Source organism: Pomacea canaliculata, linkage group LG5 (genome assembly GCF_003073045.1).
Source record: "Pomacea canaliculata isolate SZHN2017 linkage group LG5, ASM307304v1, whole genome shotgun sequence".
In the NCBI taxonomy this organism is placed as follows: Eukaryota; Metazoa; Mollusca; class Gastropoda; order Architaenioglossa; family Ampullariidae; genus Pomacea; species Pomacea canaliculata.
Window position 1 is genome coordinate 5,742,472 of NC_037594.1, and position 21,163 is coordinate 5,763,634.

Below are 21,163 nucleotides of genomic sequence, written 5' to 3' on the forward strand. Positions count from 1 at the left end.
CCTGTGGACTCAGTAAATCTTTTGTCCTGCCTTACCCTGAATGTATGTGGCGTTACCTCGAAGTTAACTTTCCCAGACCTAGAAGACTTGATTTAAGTCATACGATATTTGTTGCCTGTGTGAAAGCAAGTTAGACAACACTGGATTCGATCCACATTGATGGCTATGTGTCTTTCTACAAGAACCGTAGCAAATGCGTAAGAAGATCGGGAGGTGTTCTTATGCTAGTAAGGGAATCGCTCGCTCAATATGTAACTATTTTTGAAGAGCAAGCTGGAAAAAAATATAGATAACGATAGTGTGCATTATTACTCTTTTGTTTGATCACAAGATAACAGGATGCCTTATTTCTAAAAGTAAAAAAGGAAGCCATAGGACAGGATATTATGTTTGTGGGCATGTACATGCTACCTGAAGGGTCACGCTATGTAAATTTAGATGCATTTAGTGAACTCGAGGAGACCCTTCTTGCTCTTAAAACAGAACATATATGTATAATGGGAGACCTAAATGCTAGAATGGGCAAAATCTCAGAAAACCTGAGTGATGAACCACTGAACCCTGATTGTAGTCTCAATAATTATTATGATCTACCAAAACGTGTCTCCCAAGACAAAAGTACTATAACTAATGGTAAAAAACTAATTGAATTATGCAGAAACCTAAACCTTAGCAATTGTTCAATGGAAGAGCAGTCCCGACAAAAACACAGGAAAGCTTACCTGTAAAACTCAAGCATAGTAGATTACTTCATACTGTCTAGAGAACTCTTTAATATAATTGAAGACTTTAATGTCCTAGAATTTAATGAGTTATATTCTGATATTCACTGTCCACTAGAACTCCACCTCAACTACACCTCCAAACAAAACCTTCACCCAAAGTACTCCCATTACTAAATGATGATAAAGTAAAGAAGGACACAACACTAAGAAACCCAAATGAAAAGCAGAATGAAAAGATGACTTTATTAGTCTGCCCTAGATTCTAACAAGATTAGCCACTTAACAAATGAAGTCAACGAGCTGTTACAAAGAAATCATGAAGAGACTTACACACGATTGATGCACTAACCCAAGAGGTATGTAAACATTTGCTGATAGTGCTAGTATGATGTGGGCCCTACTCCCTTATGCCAAGCAACCCAAAGAAACAGCAAGTCCGTAGTCAAAAAACCTAAAACCAAACCATGGTTTAACCCCAGCTGTCGCAGGAGGAAGACGCGAATTCTGTTAAAGCAGCGGCGCCAAGCGAAAAACGTGTAACAGCCAGATCCCAATCACGCATGGAATAGAGCTGGACATGATTACAAGAGAGAAATAGAAAGCAGTTTAAACTCTACCAGCAAAAATGGTTTAGGAAAATCAGACACTAAGAGTAAGGACCGGGCAAAGGTTTTTGGTCTGGAACATTCTGAACAAGGGGAAATAACAGTGATAAAATAAAGAAGGGAAACCCCAACCTGTAATGAATTTTACAGCAATCTTCATGGAGATAAACAATCTGCTGCAATTACACACCTGAAACTGACCTACTTGTGAATACACTGAAACTAGCAATAAACTATCTCAACAGTGAAGTAACAGAGAGTGAGGTTTTGCGCTAATTGCCTAAAAAAGCTAAAAGGAAAATAAGCTGTGAAATGACATATATACAAATGAATCTTAAAATTTTTCTCAATACAAAGACTCTGACACTATTCACAAGCTCTTTAGACCCTCAGGTATTAGCAGGCAGTCTTGCCCCACAGAATTGGCAACAGGTATTATAACACCAAGTTTTTAAAACACAAGGAAACAAGAGTGATCCAATAACTAACTGCAATTACATATCTCTTAGTCTTGTTGTTTTGGTAAGGGCTTATTCAGCAAAGTGTCTTAATGTACGCTTTAAAACATACCTAGAGGAAGATGATCTCATAGGGCAGGAAACAAGGCAGGGCTTCCGTGCAGGGGTTGAGTGCCATCTTTTAGTTCGTTTCGCTTGACGGTGTTGGTCGATCTTGTCACCTTATCACCATGCAAGCATCTTGAAATATTTAGCTAAGTAGAAAAAAAGAGTTCTGCGGACGTTTATAGATTAGCAGAAGTCATTTTTCGATCATAGATAGGATAGATACTTAGCTTGTGGAAAAAAATCTTGCTAGAGGTACCTTTTGGACGCCAAGGGAGAGAATTCATGGAAAGTTAATTTAGAGATTAGGGTAACAAAAGCGCAAAATGCCTGTGTTAAGATTAATGCGAAACGCAGCGTCAGAGTTTTAAAAGTAGTCGATGGGTGTCAGACAATGGGGAGAACCTATCTCCTCTACTATTTGCAATTTATCTTAATGATCTGAAAAACTCATACTCTGTACGAGATGTCGGTTTAGTGTCTCTCCGAACAGCCAATAATTGACACCGAAATAACCTCACCCCTGCCAAGAAAGCTGATGTGTCTTCTTAAATTATTCTATACTCTATTTCAGACTGATACTGTCAATTTTTATCCGAACAACCAAAAATTCATACAGATAATGGCCGTTAGCAAGCATGAAAAAATACTGTGACAAGTGCAACCTGACAATGATTATAACCGTCGGACAAAACAAAGAATAGTTATTTTCTCTATTAGGTAAATATTAAGAAAGAAACCCAGCATTTGTTTATAACGGTGAGAGAAAGCTTGAATAGTAGATTTATTACTTGCCATCTTGCGCCTTGAGAACTAAAGCTACCGATAACAAGTTTAAGTAGCTACAAAGACCTATAGGACAAGAGCTAAAGAGCCAGTTTGCTTTACTGGAAAAAATGTAAAAAGTCACAGGCTATCCACTGATATTGGGTTCAACTGACATGTTTGACAGAATTGTTTCTTCAGTACTGATACCTATGGTGTGAAATAATGGGTCACAGGAATTTAGTGACAATTTGTGGTAAACTACAGCTAAGATTTATAAAATGGTCCTGGCAAAATCAAGAAAGTCCACCCCATCTTTTGTATAGTGCTTGGAGAGTGTGGTCGCTTTTCCCTGTTAGTCTGTCTTGATTAAAAGGGTAGGAATGTCGTTAGCTTTTTGGTTTAAATTGATTGGAGGCAACAGTAATCAAAGCTACTTTCAAGCACTACATATAGAATGCATCTTAAATCACACAAACAAAATTCTTAAGTCTAGCTATATCGAGTACTATCCAGACAACGCTGCAAGACTTGGACCTGAAAGTGGAATATGGATTAAACCAGAAAAAGGCATAAAACATAACAGGTGATTTGGTTCAAGAAGAAAGTTAAGATTTGTGTCTCTACCAGGACAGTAATAAATCCAGAATTGGTTAGGCGCTAGACTCCACAACAAATAACTCAAATTATAGAATGTTTAAAAGCAGCTTCTTACTAGAACCCATACTTAAAAATCCTACCTTTCCCACATGCTTAGACCTTCCCTTTATATGAAATCAGGTCATTGAATAACCACTTCCAGTAATAAAGGTAGGCAAAGCAGATGGGTATCCCTTAGGAGAGGAAAGGTTCGATAGAGCTCTGCTAGACACAAGGACTGATAGGGGAGAATTCCTTATCTTTTAATTGTAGAAATTGTTTGAGTACCCCAGCGCCAAATACTTACCCAAGCTATCATTAGCTCGTAACCGCAAATGCTTACAAATTCCAAATCTTATTAGTGCCTCAAAAAATAAAAGACCCTCCTAGTAGACTACCTCATTTGTAAAGATATTATAAGAACAGTAAATTGATATGTTAAATTGTTAAAACGTGTGTGTCGTGTGTGTGGGATATCAGTTTGTACAGAGACAGGGTATGGATGGAGTGCATTACTTTCTGTGATATATAGAGATAGTTGTAAAGAATACAGAACACCTGTGAATCGAAGAGTGATGGAGAACAAGAGGAAGTGGTATCGCTTGTTCCTGATATGTCCAGTGCTTTAACCTACTTCGAGTTACAATGATCACAAGTATCACTTACGAGTGACGGAAAAGGAAAGGATATGAGTGGGTATGATTTTGAATATATGTGAATGTAGAGACACCCTATAGTTTAAATGATAGGAGATGTGAATGTAATATGCATTGATACTTTCCTAATTTCTATACCCCCTGGAGGCAGACAGAATAAAAGAATCTTGAATCTTGAATCTTGTTCACCAATTTCAGTATTCCACTGCTTTTTGATAAATCCAGTATCCAGTTCTGAAAAGCTTCTGTACATCACAGGGGGAGTATTTTTAGCTGCAAGCCCATCTGGGCTCCACAAATGAGTGACTTAACCATCAAGCTTTAAAGCCTGATTGGAGATATTGGGGTTATTTGCAGAGCTGATAGTTGTACATTATTATAATGGTCAACACATGAGCATATGTCCGATGGAAGAATTAGTACATCGAGTAAGACATGTTAAAATCAAGCAATGGACAAGTGTTTAACAGAAACGCTAAGATAAAAACATGTAAAGTGATAAATACATCATTTTTATGTTCATCATTGTATGTGTGGGGTTTTCATGCAGGATGGTACCTTCCTGGTTTTAGGAGCACCTGGTCTCAATGACTGGACAGGTAAATATGTTCAGTAGAATTTTTTAATTTTATCTCACCAAAGTCAAGTAAGCTGGTAAAGGGTGGAATTGTTACTGAGTAACAAGTAACTGTCTAAATGTTTGTGAATTGGTTGGCAATTCACATGTATTAGTGGACATTCCTTATTACTCTTTATAAACAATTTTCAGCACTGAACCTCACTTCATCTGTATCTGCATAGAAACATTGAACTGTCTTCAAGTATGTATGCGATTATAAATTAATAAGGCCTCAGAAATATTATATGAATGCACTGGTAGTGAGCCTTCTATAGTATAACCTATGTTATCCAAATGCTATAATCTTGTCATTTTTCATAAAGTTTGAAATATTTCTTGTAATGATTATAGGCAGAAAAGTTCATTCTTTATAATCTTTTCCAATATATTCTGTTATTAATAAATAAGAAAAACAAATCTGTTAACAATTATTTTTTGTTGGTAAGCTGTCATATCACAATGTTGATTATCTAAAATTTTCAAATTCACTCTTTGCCATCTCATGATGTTTGATCTGTTGTCAGGTGGATGGTGTTCAGTATTGGTATTGGAAGGTCTCCAGTCCAGACCCAAAATATCCGAACCATCTCGTGATGTATACGGTGATTCCTATCTAGGTAGGTTGCAAACTCATCTTTTCTTGCTTTAAGGAGTTAAAATGACTTGTGTGCCGTTGAAATAAAATTTATGAAGAACTTACCGATTTCAAGTTTCATTACTTGATAACCAAGTAATTTGCTATAAATAGGTTGACATATGGACTTTGTACTTAGGTTATGCAGTCACAACAGCAAGGTTGACAGCAGATGAAATAGGTTCACTTACGTATGTGTATGGGACCTCGATCACAGATAATACTCAGGAAAGAGGAATTACCGTGCCTATTTGTAAAGCTGATACCAATGTAGTCTCCTTCAGTTTCTTTTTTTCACTTTGTCTAATCATGTGTAAATCTGTTTTTGTTATTCAGGTGGTTGCATATAACATGATGTTTGAGGTGGTGATGATGAAGGAGGGAGAACAGGTAAGGACTAGGTGTGTACTACTTGTCACAGTCTTTTCATCTTTTTTCCATGAGTTAGAGCTCAGTTAGGCCACAAAAAAGGCTCAGCTTTCCTTGACATTTTTCTGCATTCATTGCACATTAAAATTAGCATCACTTCACTAGGATTTGTTTACTGAGAGTTGGATATTATGATACTGTGCAATGAAGGGAGTTTTGAGGGATTTAGTTTTTGTCAATTTACTTTATCTCTTTGAGTGACTAATTGTTACAATTTTCATCAAGAGGCATGGGTAAGTGAGGAGTTGGGAGTATTGTCACTATGATAATCTTGCTGTTAGAATTGGTTAGGTCAGGGGCTAGTTATAATGTCTTACAATGTAGTGCTCAATGATATAGGACTGAAATATATCAGTCACAAGGTCTGATACCTTCAGCTTTCTGACCTTGAAAACATAATAATGAGAACTGTAAGAGGCAGCTATCTTCAAAAGAAACACAAATTTATGCCTTTTACATAACATTTTATCCTAGACCAGCTTTATGGCATGCTTCTACATAATCGCTGATGAAGCTCAAATGAAGAAAAAAGTATATAATTTGCCTCTGTCACTGATAATAACCATCTGCTTTTTTTTCATTTCAGTTTGGTTCCTACTTTGGTGCAGCAGTATGTGCGTCTGATCTAAATGGAGATGGCCGGGATGACCTTCTGGTTGGCGCACCAACAACATGAAACATTATGACGAAGGCAGAGTTTATGTCTACATCAACAAAGAGTTTGTGAGAAAAACTCACTTAGTCTTTAAATCTTTTCCTAAACAAGTCATATGTCTATTATATGACATTCTTTAAAATATTGTTACTTTATGTGATTGATTGATTGCATTCTTTTTCCATATTCAATCTCTTTCTGTACATCATGTCAGGCATGTATATTGTCTACAAGTTTTTGAGCACTTCTTTGGTCTTGCCTCCTATGTTTTATGCATCATTCATTCATTTATTTGTTGAATGGCTAATTAAATTGTTTTTGCATAGTTTAAGCTGGATCCCTTGGAATTCATGATCATGGGTTCCAATACTGCAGGAGCTAGATTTGGAACTGCTATTATGAATCTTCATGACATCAACAATGACAATTTCCATGGTGAGTGAAAGACTAAACTTATCATTAAGAAAAAATGCTATCTTAAATATCAGCTTGATTTTATGTTTTAGTACCTACATTTATTCTTGTATATGTGAACATGTTTTTCAGACATTGCTATTGGAGCGCCTTATGAAGCAACTTCAGGAGTTGTATACATCTATAACGGAGCTAAATCTGGCCTCCAGCAAAAGTTCTCACAGCGTATTGTAGGCAGCAGCTTAGACAACAACCTCAGGACTTTTGGTTACTCAATCTCCAGGCCATGGGATGTTGACAGAAATTCTTATGCAGGTCTGATAACATGGTTCACTGTCTGTAACAGGTGGTTCCATTGCTGAAATGAAAGAATTAAAAGTAACAAACAAATGGTGACTTTCTAGTGTATGTGTTTCCTTTTCCTCAAAAATGAGCTTCTAATGCTTTTTAAAAACAAAAGAAAAAAAGGAAGTAACCCATAACTTATCTAATCCTTGAAGTAAGGCTGAAGCGCTGTACAATCTTCAATGCCAGACGCCATCATAATCAGTCTGGTTTGCAGTGGTTAACACTACAGCCTATGCTAAAAGATAAAATTTTAAACCCAGATTATAATTCATCTATATCATTCTTGTCTTGTAAAATTGGTGTTTATATGGCTATTGTGGCTGCACAATTTCAAAATAACAGTATTCCTGCTTAATTTTAGCGTTGCTGCACAGATTTTTTTTTGCTTTGTTTTTTTCTGTCAGTGTAAAGATTCAGAATCCTTGTTTGTCTCATGAAGCAAATCTTTAGCAAAAACCACAGACATGCAAACTAGCATCAAGTATTAGGCATCCTGTAGCTAGGCAGTTGTGCACTCACATTCTATGTAGTAGTACCATCTAGCTATAGTAATCCGAAAAGAAAATTGGCACCTGTACCTGACTTTAAATATCAGATCTCTTTTGCCTGTTATTTTATATTCATGGATAAAATATTTTATGTATTTCATGCTCTTTAACTGCTGTTCGCAACTCTAATCCTAGTTGCTTCTATAGTCTATTGTTGTGGTTGGCAGATTTTGTTGTAGGAGCACATGAGTCTGACAGGGCTGTGTTGCTGCGGACCAGATCAGTTCTGGACTTGCGTGGAATGGTGAAAATTTTACCTTCCATGGTCTCCTTAAATGCAACAACCTGCAAATACAAAGGCATGCCCTGGACTTGCATCAAGACTACTGTGTGTCTTGAATACTCTGGTATGAGTCTACCACCTACTACAGGTGAGAAATTAGGTCCATATTGTGCATGAATTGTTCACACTAAAGCAAGCGACCATGATCACAGAGCATAAACAGTTGGATGGCATATGGTAGGAAGGAACATTTTGAGAAAGATTTAGTAGGCTTGGCCAGTGTTAACCAAACTGATGGAAACTGTGTAGATCACGATGGACATTCATGACCTCTATTAAGTATAGCAAGTATATTACACATGATTTTCATCCCAACCTGTTATGGCAGTGTTAAATAGAAGCAGTCACTTCTTTTATGCTGATTAACTGCCATGGACTCTAAAACTCTTTTTGCAATAAAAGCAAATAATTTCTTCATTGATATTTTGTAGAAGTGAAGATAACTCTTCGGCTTGATACACTTGAACGAAAACGTGGGGAGCAGGCAAGGCTCTTTATTTTGGATCCTCTTCTTATGGGAGCAAAGAAACAGGAAATTTCAGAAACGGTGGAGTTGCAACTAAATAAATTGTCTTGTGTCAAAGAATATACAGTTTATGTCCAGGTAAGTTCAGATTTGTTTTATCAAATCATCATACCAGCGCAATCAGAAATGTAGCTATGTTTATAAAATGCTTAGTATTTGCTAGATCAAAATGTTTATATTTCAAATGTTACACTGTTTTACCATCCCTCTTTTGACATTGTGTGTATTCTATGTGTGGTATAAAAGGAAATAAAGTATAATGAAGCTCCAAAGTAGAGTTGCATAAAGCTATGTTGTGGAAACACATTTCTTAGGAAATAGACTGCAGTGCAATGTGATCAGTATTGACCCTCTCCTCCTTCACTAGACTTTCTCAGTGGCTGCAGCTTTAAATGTTGCTTTGGACTACTCATCATATGCTGCATTGCCCAGGACTTATTAGACAAATTAAAAGGAGGGTGCATGAGAATTAAAGCTTTTTCTCTCTGTCATTATTGTTACATGACAACAAATTACTTAACATCAAGGTGGATGGTATTTCAGAAAACCAGGGATGTGATCACACCACTCCAGATGGAGCTGCTCTATGACATTCCCCACAATGTTCCTGGCATGACAGTAGGCTCAAACCAATCCACGTGACCTATCTGTCCTATTCGCGGCCCAATATTACGAGTCCTGCTGAAGAACATCTACACAGGTACAAACTTCGCCATAGATTATTATCTTTCATGATATAACTGATTCTATTTATCATTAACCTGAATACAAACAAAATTAATGATAGGATTTGGGGAGTTTTTGAGACTCTTCCCCCTCCCCCAATCTGAGCTTTGTGTGATTGACACAAGCTGTTTTTAATCTGTCACATGCTTTCTGAAAAGAGGTGAGAACTTTTTTTCCTACAATGTAGGCTAGCTGCTATAGTATTGTATCCTGTAATCAGATTTTAATACTGTAAAACAGTAAATTTTAATAATACAATGGAGCATGTGTTTGAAATACATTAATTATTAAGGTAATAAAATAGTATTTATCCAGACTGCCTATCTGTAGCAATGTATATGCTATCCTATGAATTTGTAAAAATTTGAGGTGAATTTTGTGATAGTTTTTGTGACAGGCAAAGATTCTTGAAGTCACCATTATTTTCCTTCCTCCCTAATTTTATTGTTTTAATGAGAGAAAATTTTTCTGCAACAGTGCCCTATTTTTAGTCTCCCTCACTTTTGTATTAATAAATGTTAAATGATCAAATATATTAATCCCAGCTGGCAATTAAAACTAGGGGAAGTGTGCTTAATTACAAAAGTTACCTAAAAAAAAGACAGAACAAGTGCTAGTTATATGATAAGGATAAGGCAATTGATGCATCATATTAAGCACAAAAACCATACAATCCTAGACCATTCTAGACAAAATGCCCTGCAGAGATACAGGGCTAGTAATAATTGTCAGAATAATGACCATTTACAAAAGCTCAAGCTAAAGTTAATTTTATTTACTTATTATTCCAGGCATTCTTTGTGACAGACTGTGGAAATGATGGCATCTGTGATGCAGATCTTCGCCTTCAAGCTCATGCTGTTTTTGACCAGCATTTCCATCAAGAACTAAGCTTGTTATTGACAGGTCTCCAGCATTTGAAGTAGAGGTGACTCTTGTGAACATGGGAGAAACAGCATATTTGTCCTACATCTCTATGAACTACCCTGATTGCATTTATTTTAGTCGCGTCTATCTTCTACATGGAAATTCTGCTGTCACATGTCTTTCTCATAAAACTGTGAATGAAGGAAATAATACTGGAGGCTCTTTAGAATGCGATATCGTCTCCCCCTTGGCTGGAATGGGCCAGATGAAAGTTGTTTTCAGAGTACGTTTCTTTGCTGTCAGCTGGCCATTTCATCGTGAGTCTTTTAATGTCAGTGTGAAAGCAAAGACTGCTAGCATGGAGAAGGACGAACTTCAACATGATAATGCCATAAACATCACTGTACCCGTGGTGATACTTTCCCGTCTACAGCTTTATAGGTGAGTTTATAGGCATAATGTTCTTGCTACATGTCAACATGTATTGAGTATTTATTCTTTAAAGGGTAAATATTCAAGCTTAAATACACGTTTTGTCAAAACACATGGTAAAGTATGTCTGCTTAAACATCTGTTCCAGTGTTTCATTACCTGGACAGCTGCAGATACCATCCACCAGACTTCAGGCAAATGAAAGTGAAGTCCACCTGACCCACCTGTACACTGTTCACAATCTTGGTCCTAGTCCATTTCCCTATGGTCAGCTAATTGTCACGCTGCCTAAAACACCTTACATGTGGCTAAGAGATGTAAAGGTAAGGAGACTTTCTATTTTTCCCTTTCTATGCCTTAGTGGCTTTTATGGCATGGATCATACACATATTGTTAATTTGTTGGGAAAAGGTGTTTTATGGAAGTCATATAATAGATGGTTTTGGGTGGTGTTCCATTATAAATAGCACAATTTCTTTTTGTTTTATTATTCTCTCCATTTGCAGACTCAGCCATATGGCTCAAGTAACATTTCATTAGACTGTCGTGTCCTCTCCGAGTTGCATCAGGTAGGCCAGAAAGGTGGACTAAATGCCAATCAGTCTACCCATGCAGCTCATAAAGATGAGGTGAACAAAATTTGCTTTGTATTTGCACTCTCAGCATGACTGTTATATTCTTCAAAAATAAAGTGTGGTTTAGGTTAAAATATACTGGTGAAAGAAAAACTGAATTATCTGGAAGTTTTCTTGGTTTTATTTTTGAGTACTCTCTGTGCACATAAATATATCAGGACATTATTATTTTCACTTTTTATAACCTGAGAAATATTTCTTCTACTTGTTATTAGATCTGTCATGCAAGCCAGTGCATCAGGGTGCTTTGCGACATTGGCGTTCTTCATGCTGGTGAATTTCTTGCTGTTGCCCTCGACATCACGGTTCAACATCAGATTATGTACAAGATGAAGGTGTGTATGTAAAAGATGAAGGTGCATATGTACATATGCAGGAGTGCACCAATGCAAGAATATGCCTCCTGAAAAGTGCGCTGTTAGCAGCAAGTGTGTGTCGTGCACCATTCATATAGTGTCATATCATATCTTCAGAAGCTACTTGTGGTATCATTTAAAAGAGCTTACAAGGCAGAACTTATTACAAGGATAAGATTATCTGTATAAGTAAGATAGCATGCTATGTTGTGAGGGTTACTTATTACGGATGGTGTGCATGGGTGTTTTTCTTACAGGGAGATAGACAACCGAGTATAACGTCTACTGCCATCTTGGAGGAACCTGATTTACCATCATTTGTTTCTTTGTCCATTGACAAAAGTATTTATGTGAGTGGCTTTTGTCTTTCTTTCTTATGTCCACCTTTCCTTATATCTTGTTTCCCCTCTATCATGGAAAGAGAGGTATGAAGGGAGATCCAAACCTGTCTTACCAATCAGATCATCATCATAACTTAATAATATTATGTTTAAGAATACTTTGTTCTTTGCATGAGAGAATAAATTAAGTTACATAGTATTTTAATATCTCAGTAAACAAGCTACAGGTGCAACATTTTTTTATTTGATAAATTCATAAGATTCACAACTCATAAAGCATGAAAGCAAATGTTTACTTCTGCAGTGGCTGCTCATTCATTCAGGCTTAAAACTACCAAAATATATTTACCTGAAATATAGCTCTGTAATGCTTACCTTGCATACATGCTCTGCTGCAGACCACCACATTCCTGGTGTATGAGATGCCACCACGGAGTAAATTTACCTGGTGGGTTATAGGCATCAGCGTTGTCAGTGGTATTTTGCTGTTATACATCATCATTATAATTCTTTGGAAGGTAAATATTGCCTCAGATGTAAGATGATTTTCTATTCACGTTATTGATTTGAAAATGTCACTCAGTTCAAATATTTTTAAGTATTGTACGTCTTATTCATTCACAATTTACAGTTCTTTTCTTTCCAACTCTCTAGGAATAATGACAACACAGTAACACAAGAAAAATTTTATTTCACCTGAAGCGGTAGATAAATACATTATGCATCCACATGTCTGAAATCAGGAAATCTGGAATCAAAATCATTGAAATATTCAGCCTGCATCATTGATTCTATTTAACTTACAAATAAGAGAAAACATACTCCATTCAGGGTTAGAAAACTACAGTATGTTGGTTTTGTTAAGTTGCTTGACAGATATTTCTTTAAACTATTGAGATTTTTGTGTTTATTTCCTGTTTTATACACTGCATTGTAAAATTAGAGACATAGTGCCTTTGCACTCTTTATCCCTTTTATAAAGAGTAGATAACCTGCTTGATAATAGAATTTTTTTTTATCTGCTTTGTCAAAGTGTGGATTCTTCAGACGTAAGAGGCGAGAAGAACTTCAAAAGTTGATAGAGACAACCTCACAGACAGAAGGTGAAGCTTCACATTCCACAGGCCCTAGCACTCCTCTTCCCTCAACTCCTTTCCTAAACGAAGACTTAGATGAGAACGACATTATGGTTCTTTCACCCACAAACAGCTTCTTCCCTGAGTCACCACATCAGACCTTCACCTTCCATACTAACAACAACATCATCAACAGTAACTACAACCATCACAGCCTTCGACGTAGCATCAGTGGCAGTAATGGTCGCTGCCGTGACAACATCCGGCATCATCGACGGACCAGAAGTGGAGGAAACCTGGAGAGAAGTCGCTGTCATTTTCCAGAACACCACCATCACTGGACACCACCACCTCTACCGCCGCCACCACCGCTGCCTGCTTTTAATAATCAGCTTTATCTGGAACCTATGGAACATACTGTGTAAATTGTGGGTTACTTTGAGAGTTAGGGTTGGAAAATTGAACAACAGATTGCTGTTTCACTGTGTTTACAGATATATGAACTGAAAGAGGATAATAGAAGATAAAAGAAATAAAATATATAATTTGTGAACACGATTAAACAAAAATTATTCAAGAATCAGAAACTAAAGATTTTCAATACATTGCAAGTATGACCATTTTGAGTAATATATTTTCTCAGTTCAATTTGCGTTAACCCATATATAATTTAACATTTATATACTAGGTCCAAACATAGAAGGTGGTGTAGTTACCAAATGCTGATTCCTTCTGAAATGTGTAAACAGTTCTGTATGTTTAACCTGTTGCACAGGAATTATACTTTGTACCTGCCCAAAAACCCTGCCAAATACTTTTTTTTTTTGCTCCAAACTAATTCCATTATCTGCTTCAGCATGTACATTATTTGCACACCTGATTGGCATCATTTTTGCTTGGAATCATTCTCATCTTTGAACATTTATGCAACATAAATGCATTATTAATCTGCCTGCTTGTTTATGTCTGTGTTTCTTGCATCTTGCTTATAATCAGTGACATGTGATGTTGGATATGTTGCAAGGGATATTAAAGGCAGAGTGAGAGTGCGTGTGTGTGTGTGTTGATTTTAAGTGCAATGAGAATTTTAAGACAGTTCAAGAATGAACACAATCAAACTACAGCATAAGAAAAGCTGTAGTTTGAGACTTAGAACTGCACACTGAAGATGTATAAGACTTAAAGCAGATGGACTACACTTTCTGTTATTGTTCATTTCTAAACATTAACTTTACCAGCTTAGGTATTTTTTCATGTTTATATCTCTGAAATGTATATGACTTCTTGTAAATTTTAACAAATAAATATTTCTAATTGAGACTTCTTTCATTTTTTTTAAGACTTTAAAAGAATAGCTTTAATAAATTGTTGGTCTTTGCATAATTTTTTTATAATCCCCACTTTTTTGTGTTTATTCATCCCCTCTTGTTGCTATGCAATAACAAAAAGCAACACTGCTGATCGTCACAAAGCACAGGCATTTTAATTTGATTTGAAACAGGCAGAAGCATATTCAGTAATGCAGCTTCACTGTGGTAACAAAACATTGATTGCAATGACTACTGAGGTCCTGTACAAACCTTTTATATTCTAATCTAGATTATAATGATTTAAACATGTTTAAACCATCTACTAACAGATCTCTGCAAGTTAACAATATAACCAATGAAACTATCCACACACCACACATCTCATGTCTCAAAGTCAGGGTCATGGATCTCAGGTAAATACATTCAATGTAAGTAAATATATACATTCTCTTAAATATCACACTGACATAAGCCACAACCTTTAGAGGAAAAAATATACATAACACAAGCATAAAGGCAAATCCATTCTACTAGCGGTCAGATTTTGGTCTGACACCGTTATATTCTAAACAGAGCCACACACATTCTTGTCATTTCAGGTAACCAAGGAGCTATACACATGGGTAACTACATGGTTATGACCCCAAAGGTACACATATAGTCTATCAAAGGCATTTGCCATGCATGTTTACAAGTAACATTCATACCTACAATCTTTTATGGATACCCGTCTACCTGTAAGGTTCAATTAGCTTTGTTTTAAAGTAGCAATGCTTATAACAGTTACATGAGAGTTTCTGTAACACTGTGTTCTTGTGCTGCTTTGTTGCATTTAATTAAACTATCATCTTTGTACTATTATACGATTTGAACCTTTTTCTTTATTATATGAGCCAAATGGCCTGGAAAACTGAAATTATTATTAACACACACACATGTGAACAGGTAAAAATGTACACAAGCATGCACACAATGTCTCTCTCTGAAATTGAACACATTAGTCTTCAAAAATGAACAAATCTGCTAAAATTTGATAAAAAAAAAAGGTAACTGTAACATTCCCAGACAGTGATTTGTCAGGCACCCTGAGATACTGCCCTTTTTAAAAAATCTGAAATCTTCATGACAATACTTTCTGATAATATCCCAGAGATTATTTAAAAAATAAAGATCACACTTTGAGCACAGATGCATGCATCCATGCTCTGAGGACATGGTGGATTCATGAAATAATTACATATTCATAGTAATCCTTGCATTGGAGTTCACCACACTGAGAGGTCACATATGAATGAAATGAGTATGGCACATAGTTATCTTTGTGTATCAAAGTGTTGAAACTTTTGAGAAATTTACATTGATGCTAATTTACACATATAAAAAGAGCTGACAAAAAATCCTCATTTTAATTTCTTTTTACCCTAGAGTAATTATAATGTATCCCTGTTAAAAAGCCTTTATTTTATATGGAACCTATTTCAACAATTAGTCAACAGACTCGAAGCAAATTCTACTCTAGAATATTTTCATTTATAACATGATGTTATCAGATTATCTCCTATGATGCTATACCATTCATATTTTTAATTAAAAGCTCTTCCTTCTTTCAAGATGAATTACAACTATTATATCCATGAAAGCTTGCATGTTGTTATGGTGGCTAGGGTGTCTTCTTAACCTAACAATATGACATACCTTTTCATATTTTCTTTATGACCATTATGACCATTTTGAACAATATATTTGCTTAGTTTAATTTGCATTAACCCTTACATAATTTAACATTGATATACTTAGTCAAAACATAGTCATTATTTAGACAATTCTTACACTAGCTGGGCATTTGTGGATTAACTCATGCAGAAAACTGCTAAATTGTGTTGTACTTTCTCATGACATCTTCTTTGTTTTATTAGATGTAACACAAGTTGGAAAAACAGTTTTTGTGTAATATTGCTTCCACTCTTTACTTTTTTAATCAGAAATTTATTAGATGCACACAATAAAGAAGCAATAAAGAAGCACTTACATTCTTGCATTTCTAAAAAAGATGGGAAAATTTTTCTGATACAATAATAGGTGCAGTATATCTGCACACACTGTTCTTCAGTTATTTATAAGTGTGAGCATCATGTTATGTCAAGTGTTTTCAACCTGCCTTCAGTGGTGTGGTTAGGTGCTGTATAAATACACAGTATTATTATCATTACGTAACAACCCATAGTGTTCAGTTCATGAAATGTTAGTATCAAATACAAATATCACATATCCAACAAAACAACTTGTGCTCAAAGCAGTTTTCAATCTTGTGATTGGATGCATTTATAATATACAGTATCCCAGGAATAACAATGATTAAATAACAAAGAAAATAATTATGATTATCTCTCTGACAACAAGGATTTTCATGAAAGATTTGATACCATTTGGTGATAAAAATACAAACAGACCTAAAATAAAGACTATACACCAATGACAATAAACTGCCTGAATTTAATGCTTTCTCTCTGAAATCTCACAAATAGATATTCAAAAATATGTGAGCTTAGCATGGTTTCCTCTCATGACTTAGTGCTTCCAGTGGATAATGAGCAATCCGTAGAGTTACGTATATATAGTTTATTTTTTGGGATACATGATTTTTCTATCTACTCATTATGTCATGTAAATTTATAGCCTACACATGAAAGCTTGTTCACTTGTTTTGTCAGCAGATGCATTTCAATTCTCCCAGTGGTTCTGGTGTGAAAAAGTGATCACAACACTTAGCAGTACTCTCATTAGCAGAATGGGCACCTACTAAGCACTTCCCAGCTGAACAAGCACACTGGGAGAAGGGAAGCATAACTGTTGCACTCGCCTGAAAAACAGTTTCCTGCTAGCAAGGAAGAATTGTCATTAAACCTTGAGAATGATTACACTTTAGGAGGGATTACCATGTTGGTACATATATTCTTTTCAAATGAATTGTTTCTTATTTTAATTCTGAATGTCAGAAAAATAGATCTGCAATTTTCTTCCTCTTTAAATGGAAGAATAATAATAGCAGCATAAGAGAGTGAAGCAAATGATTTTGTGACACTAAGTAACCTTGGTCCAAGTTCCTGAGGAAACAAGTCACCTGACCATGAAAATATCAAACATTATAAACAGCATTTCATGAGCTATGGTGACAGTTTATATATGAGGTACACTTTTCTTTGAGGACAGACATATTTTTGAAGGTATGCAAAAATGATGTACGGGATGCACTGGTTTTGATGTTAGTAACAAACATAGGAAAAATTATAGGATCATAGAGGAAAGAACATTATAACAATGCTGGACACAATAGAGACCACCATCTCTTCATGAAAGTATTCTGTGGCTTTTGAACTGTAATCTAGATTTTTACTAATGATAAGATTAGCAGCAACAAATGAAAATTTTCAATTCAAAATCTCAAACTACATTTATACTTTTTGACTTGACTTATCCTTGCACCTGATTCCAGACTTCTGAAATAACAAACACCTTTGTTTCTTGACTGCTCAGCAGAATGAAACAAGCGAGGAGTGTATAGGCTGGATGGCTAGAGGGGGAAGCTTTGGTGCCCCGGCAGCTGCTTCCTGAATAATAGGATGGTTGAGCACACTGACCTACAACCAATTCCTAACTCTCACTGGCTCCATGCGCCACATCCTGTCTCAGGTGATGGAACAAAGGCAGAGAGAGGATGCTGCTGACACAACATTCTTTGGGTGGAAGTCTTTCTGGTAAAAATCAATGGCCAGGGCTGATGCATCCAAAATAAATCCAAGGACAGAGCCAGGCTCTCAGCATTTCGAGGTCCCCTCAGCAACTGATGATTCTGCAGGGAAGAGCTCAGTAAAGTAACTGTCTATAAATGAACGTTGGTGACACCCTTCAGGGTTGTGCAGTGAAATGCAGGAAAGCATCTAGCTTCCAGCAGAAGAAATTAGAGCTACAGGCCTTCCTGAGATTGAGATAACATCTGTATCCTGGAATCACACCTCACCAAGCCTGCAAATTCTTTGTCCAAGACCTTATGACCCTCATCAGATGAGGCATGTCAGCAGTACTGACAGATTATTTTGAGCACATCACCATCAAGATCTTCCAACACAGAGAACCTCTCATCATCAACTGCTACAGCCCTCCTCAGACAAGAATTGACCTTAACACAGTGCAGTCCTCAATTAAACCACATCTGAATGTCAGTGATTTTTAAGTCACTCACCATCATGGAGTCACTGCAGTGTAGAGATTGAAGACTGGATGATAGATAACAGACAAGTTAACTTATTAAAAAAAAACCAAATGATAAGCCATTTTATTACTCAAGCTTCTAGGAGAAAACTTCAACTCACAATGGCAAGACTCAATAAAGCCATTAGTAGACTCAATCACAAGCTCCTCGCAAAAAATGGAGTCTGCAATGAACTGATCAAGCATCTTGGGCCAGACGCCAGTCAGAAACTGCTTGAGCTTTTCAACTAATTATGGAAAACATATTTTCCTAACAACTTGGGAAAAAGCCATGACAGCCAACATTTTGAAAAAAGACAAGGACCCAAAGAAGAAAAGCAGCTGCCTTGGCAAGACCCTTAAGCGCATTCCTAGAAACCAACCAACTGATCACCAAAGAACAATGGCCTTAAGGAAAAATAAGAATACTGATTAGTTCATCTACCTAATGCAGTCAATGGAAAATTTCTTCTACAAACAAAAGGCAGTTGTTACCTTCATTGACTTGTCCAAGGCTTTCAAAATGGTCTGGAGGGTCTCATCCTAAAGCTACTAACTGCAGGGATAGCTGGATGTATGTTTAACTAGATCAAGAATTTCCAGACAGCAAAGGTCAAGCTGGACAGCAATCTCAGCCACACAGTGAGGATCTGGGAAGGCATCTCACAAGGTGGTGTGACTTCCCTAATACTCTTTATCATATTCATCATTGATATCACCAACAAACTCTAGACACCGTGTTTTATGCTGATGACTTTGCGGTGTGAAATGCCAAAGATGTCACCCAAATGTTAACTGTCAGGATTCAGACAGTGTGGGCCTGTCAAAAAGCAAACAGACTTACCAGACCAAGCAACCAAGCCAGCCAATTTCCTACAGTGAAACCAAAGATATAATTAAGCAGCACCATAGAAATCTGGGGGAAAACCAACACAACCTGCCTTTTGATGACCAGATGCTGAACCAAAAACACCATCAGTAGACCTTCATCTTTTGCCTGTGCACTTGACACTGCGCTAATGACGTAGCACTGTGGCTGTTGCACAGTCAACCACCCACAGACCCTTCAGCATATCCTGCACTACATATCCTGCCCACCACACAAACAGGCATGGAAGCAGCTATGACGTAAGGGAGCCACATTGGCATAGAAAGTCTGGGCACCAAAGCAAACCTGAAAAACACAGTCCACTTCAAAATAACAACAAAATTAGAAGTCTGACAAGTATGTTTGGAACACAGAAGAAAACAATGAAAAACTGAGGTAATTTATTTGTTAAAGTGAAATATTTTTACCTGATACCATCAACAAAAATAATTTTTACCTGATACCATCAACAAATTTAACAGAACATGGGTAAAGTACCATGTATGGCTATTCTAGACTTGACTCTTCTTCAGACACAGCAGTTTCCTTCTTTATGAAATGAACTGGCAGGTTTTCACTGTAGTCAACTACCTCCACTCCATCTTCACTCTCCATACTTGTCTCAACATCCTCAGCTGACCTGATCCCAGAATGCTCTGCTTGCCTGTTATCAGCATGTTCTGCTGTCCTGCTCCTAGAATGTTCAGCCAGGCTATTCCCATCATGCTCACTTGACCTAATCCCAGAATAATCAGTTGGCCTGCTCCCAGTATGTTTTGCTGTTTGGCTGCCAGAATGCTCAGCTGGAATGTTCCCAGGATGCTCATCATACTCAACTAGCCTGCTGGAAAGAGTGTCAGAATGTTGACCTGATGCACTCCCAACACTCTGCTCACCATGCATACTGCTATCACCAGGTTCTTGTTTGAGGTCACAACCACTTAAGGGATTTCCCATCTTGTATCTTCTACCTTTGCCTGACCCTCCTTGAGCAACCTTGACAGTAGGGTGACCCTCAAATCCTCTGCAGACCTGTTGATGATGAGACAAGGTGGCCCAGGAGTCAAATGGCAAGTTGCAACCATAGCAGACAACAACTGAGATGGTGTCATGGATGTGAATGTGGGTGGTCAGCTCTGTCTCATCCAGAAGGATCATTCCACAAGCTGGTAAAGGACACTGAACCAAGCAAAAAAAAAAAAAAAAAGCAACCATTCAGTAAATCATTTAACAACAACAACAAGATCAGTAAAACCTGCTTGATTCTCTGCAACCAAATTAAATATTAGAAAATAGTTTAGCAGAACTTGTTATGAAAACTATCAAATGAATATTTTTAATATTGAATATTTTTCTAAAAATAATAAAACCTTCAAGTCTGCCCTTGGTCAAACAGGAATATGAATAATTTGAGGATACCCTTCCTGAATGCTGATTAGGCAAAGGCAACCTTGCCACAGTTTTGTGTCTGGGTGTCTCTCATAAGTATAATGTATAAGAGATTCAAGACTTTGTCACAGATGATGGATCTTCACTCTGGACAAACCCTGGTAAATATAACTATAAACTTTAACAAGTTCACACTGTCCTAAGATAAGGCAAATGGAAAATGGAGTCCAGCTCTCTCTTTTTCTAGTCTTTTAGCCTCTCCTGATAAACCAAGTACCCACTTACTGCTGGGTAGACAGATGGAGTTTTCCAAATGCTGGGCAGAGCAGGCATGAAACCTGCAACATTTTGCTCCAAATTGCGTATTCCAATACATAACTATGGAACCTTCCTATAAACCTGTCTGAAAAAGCACCTGTAGGATACAAATGAGCAAATCAGATCACAGAAAACACCTGTTGCTTTGCCCAGTGTACACAGTCCACAAGGGGAAAAGTTCAGCTTAA

General features: G+C 36.8%; 2 protein-coding genes across 4 annotated transcripts in view; one reads left to right on the top strand and one right to left on the bottom strand.

The window, feature by feature from the left end:
- The window catches only part of LOC112563932 (integrin alpha-9-like), a 31,474-nt gene extending 16,278 nt beyond the window's left edge, over positions 1-15,196 (top strand). The window contains 19 exon segments of the mRNA XM_025238406.1: positions 4,504-4,552; positions 5,097-5,189; positions 5,346-5,449; positions 5,543-5,596; positions 6,222-6,303; positions 6,306-6,358; positions 6,617-6,725; positions 6,837-7,019; positions 7,768-7,971; positions 8,315-8,487; positions 8,953-9,027; positions 9,793-9,853; positions 10,008-10,443; positions 10,583-10,757; positions 10,941-11,063; positions 11,285-11,404; positions 11,683-11,775; positions 12,165-12,284; positions 12,800-15,196. Of these exon segments, the coding sequence (XP_025094191.1) occupies positions 4,504-4,552; positions 5,097-5,189; positions 5,346-5,449; positions 5,543-5,596; positions 6,222-6,303; positions 6,306-6,358; positions 6,617-6,725; positions 6,837-7,019; positions 7,768-7,971; positions 8,315-8,487; positions 8,953-9,027; positions 9,793-9,853; positions 10,008-10,443; positions 10,583-10,757; positions 10,941-11,063; positions 11,285-11,404; positions 11,683-11,775; positions 12,165-12,284; positions 12,800-13,267 (2,775 nt within the window). The 3' untranslated portion in view covers positions 13,268-15,196.
- Positions 15,197-15,333: 137 nt separating this feature from the next.
- LOC112563533 (replication initiator 1-like) overlaps positions 15,334-21,163 on the bottom strand; it is a 48,310-nt gene continuing 42,480 nt past the window's right edge. For all 3 annotated transcript variants that reach the window (XM_025237552.1, XM_025237554.1, XM_025237553.1), the window contains exon 7: positions 15,334-20,447. In XM_025237552.1, the coding sequence (XP_025093337.1) occupies positions 19,776-20,447 (672 nt within the window). In that variant the 3' untranslated portion in view covers positions 15,334-19,775. The remainder of the gene's footprint in view (positions 20,448-21,163) is intronic.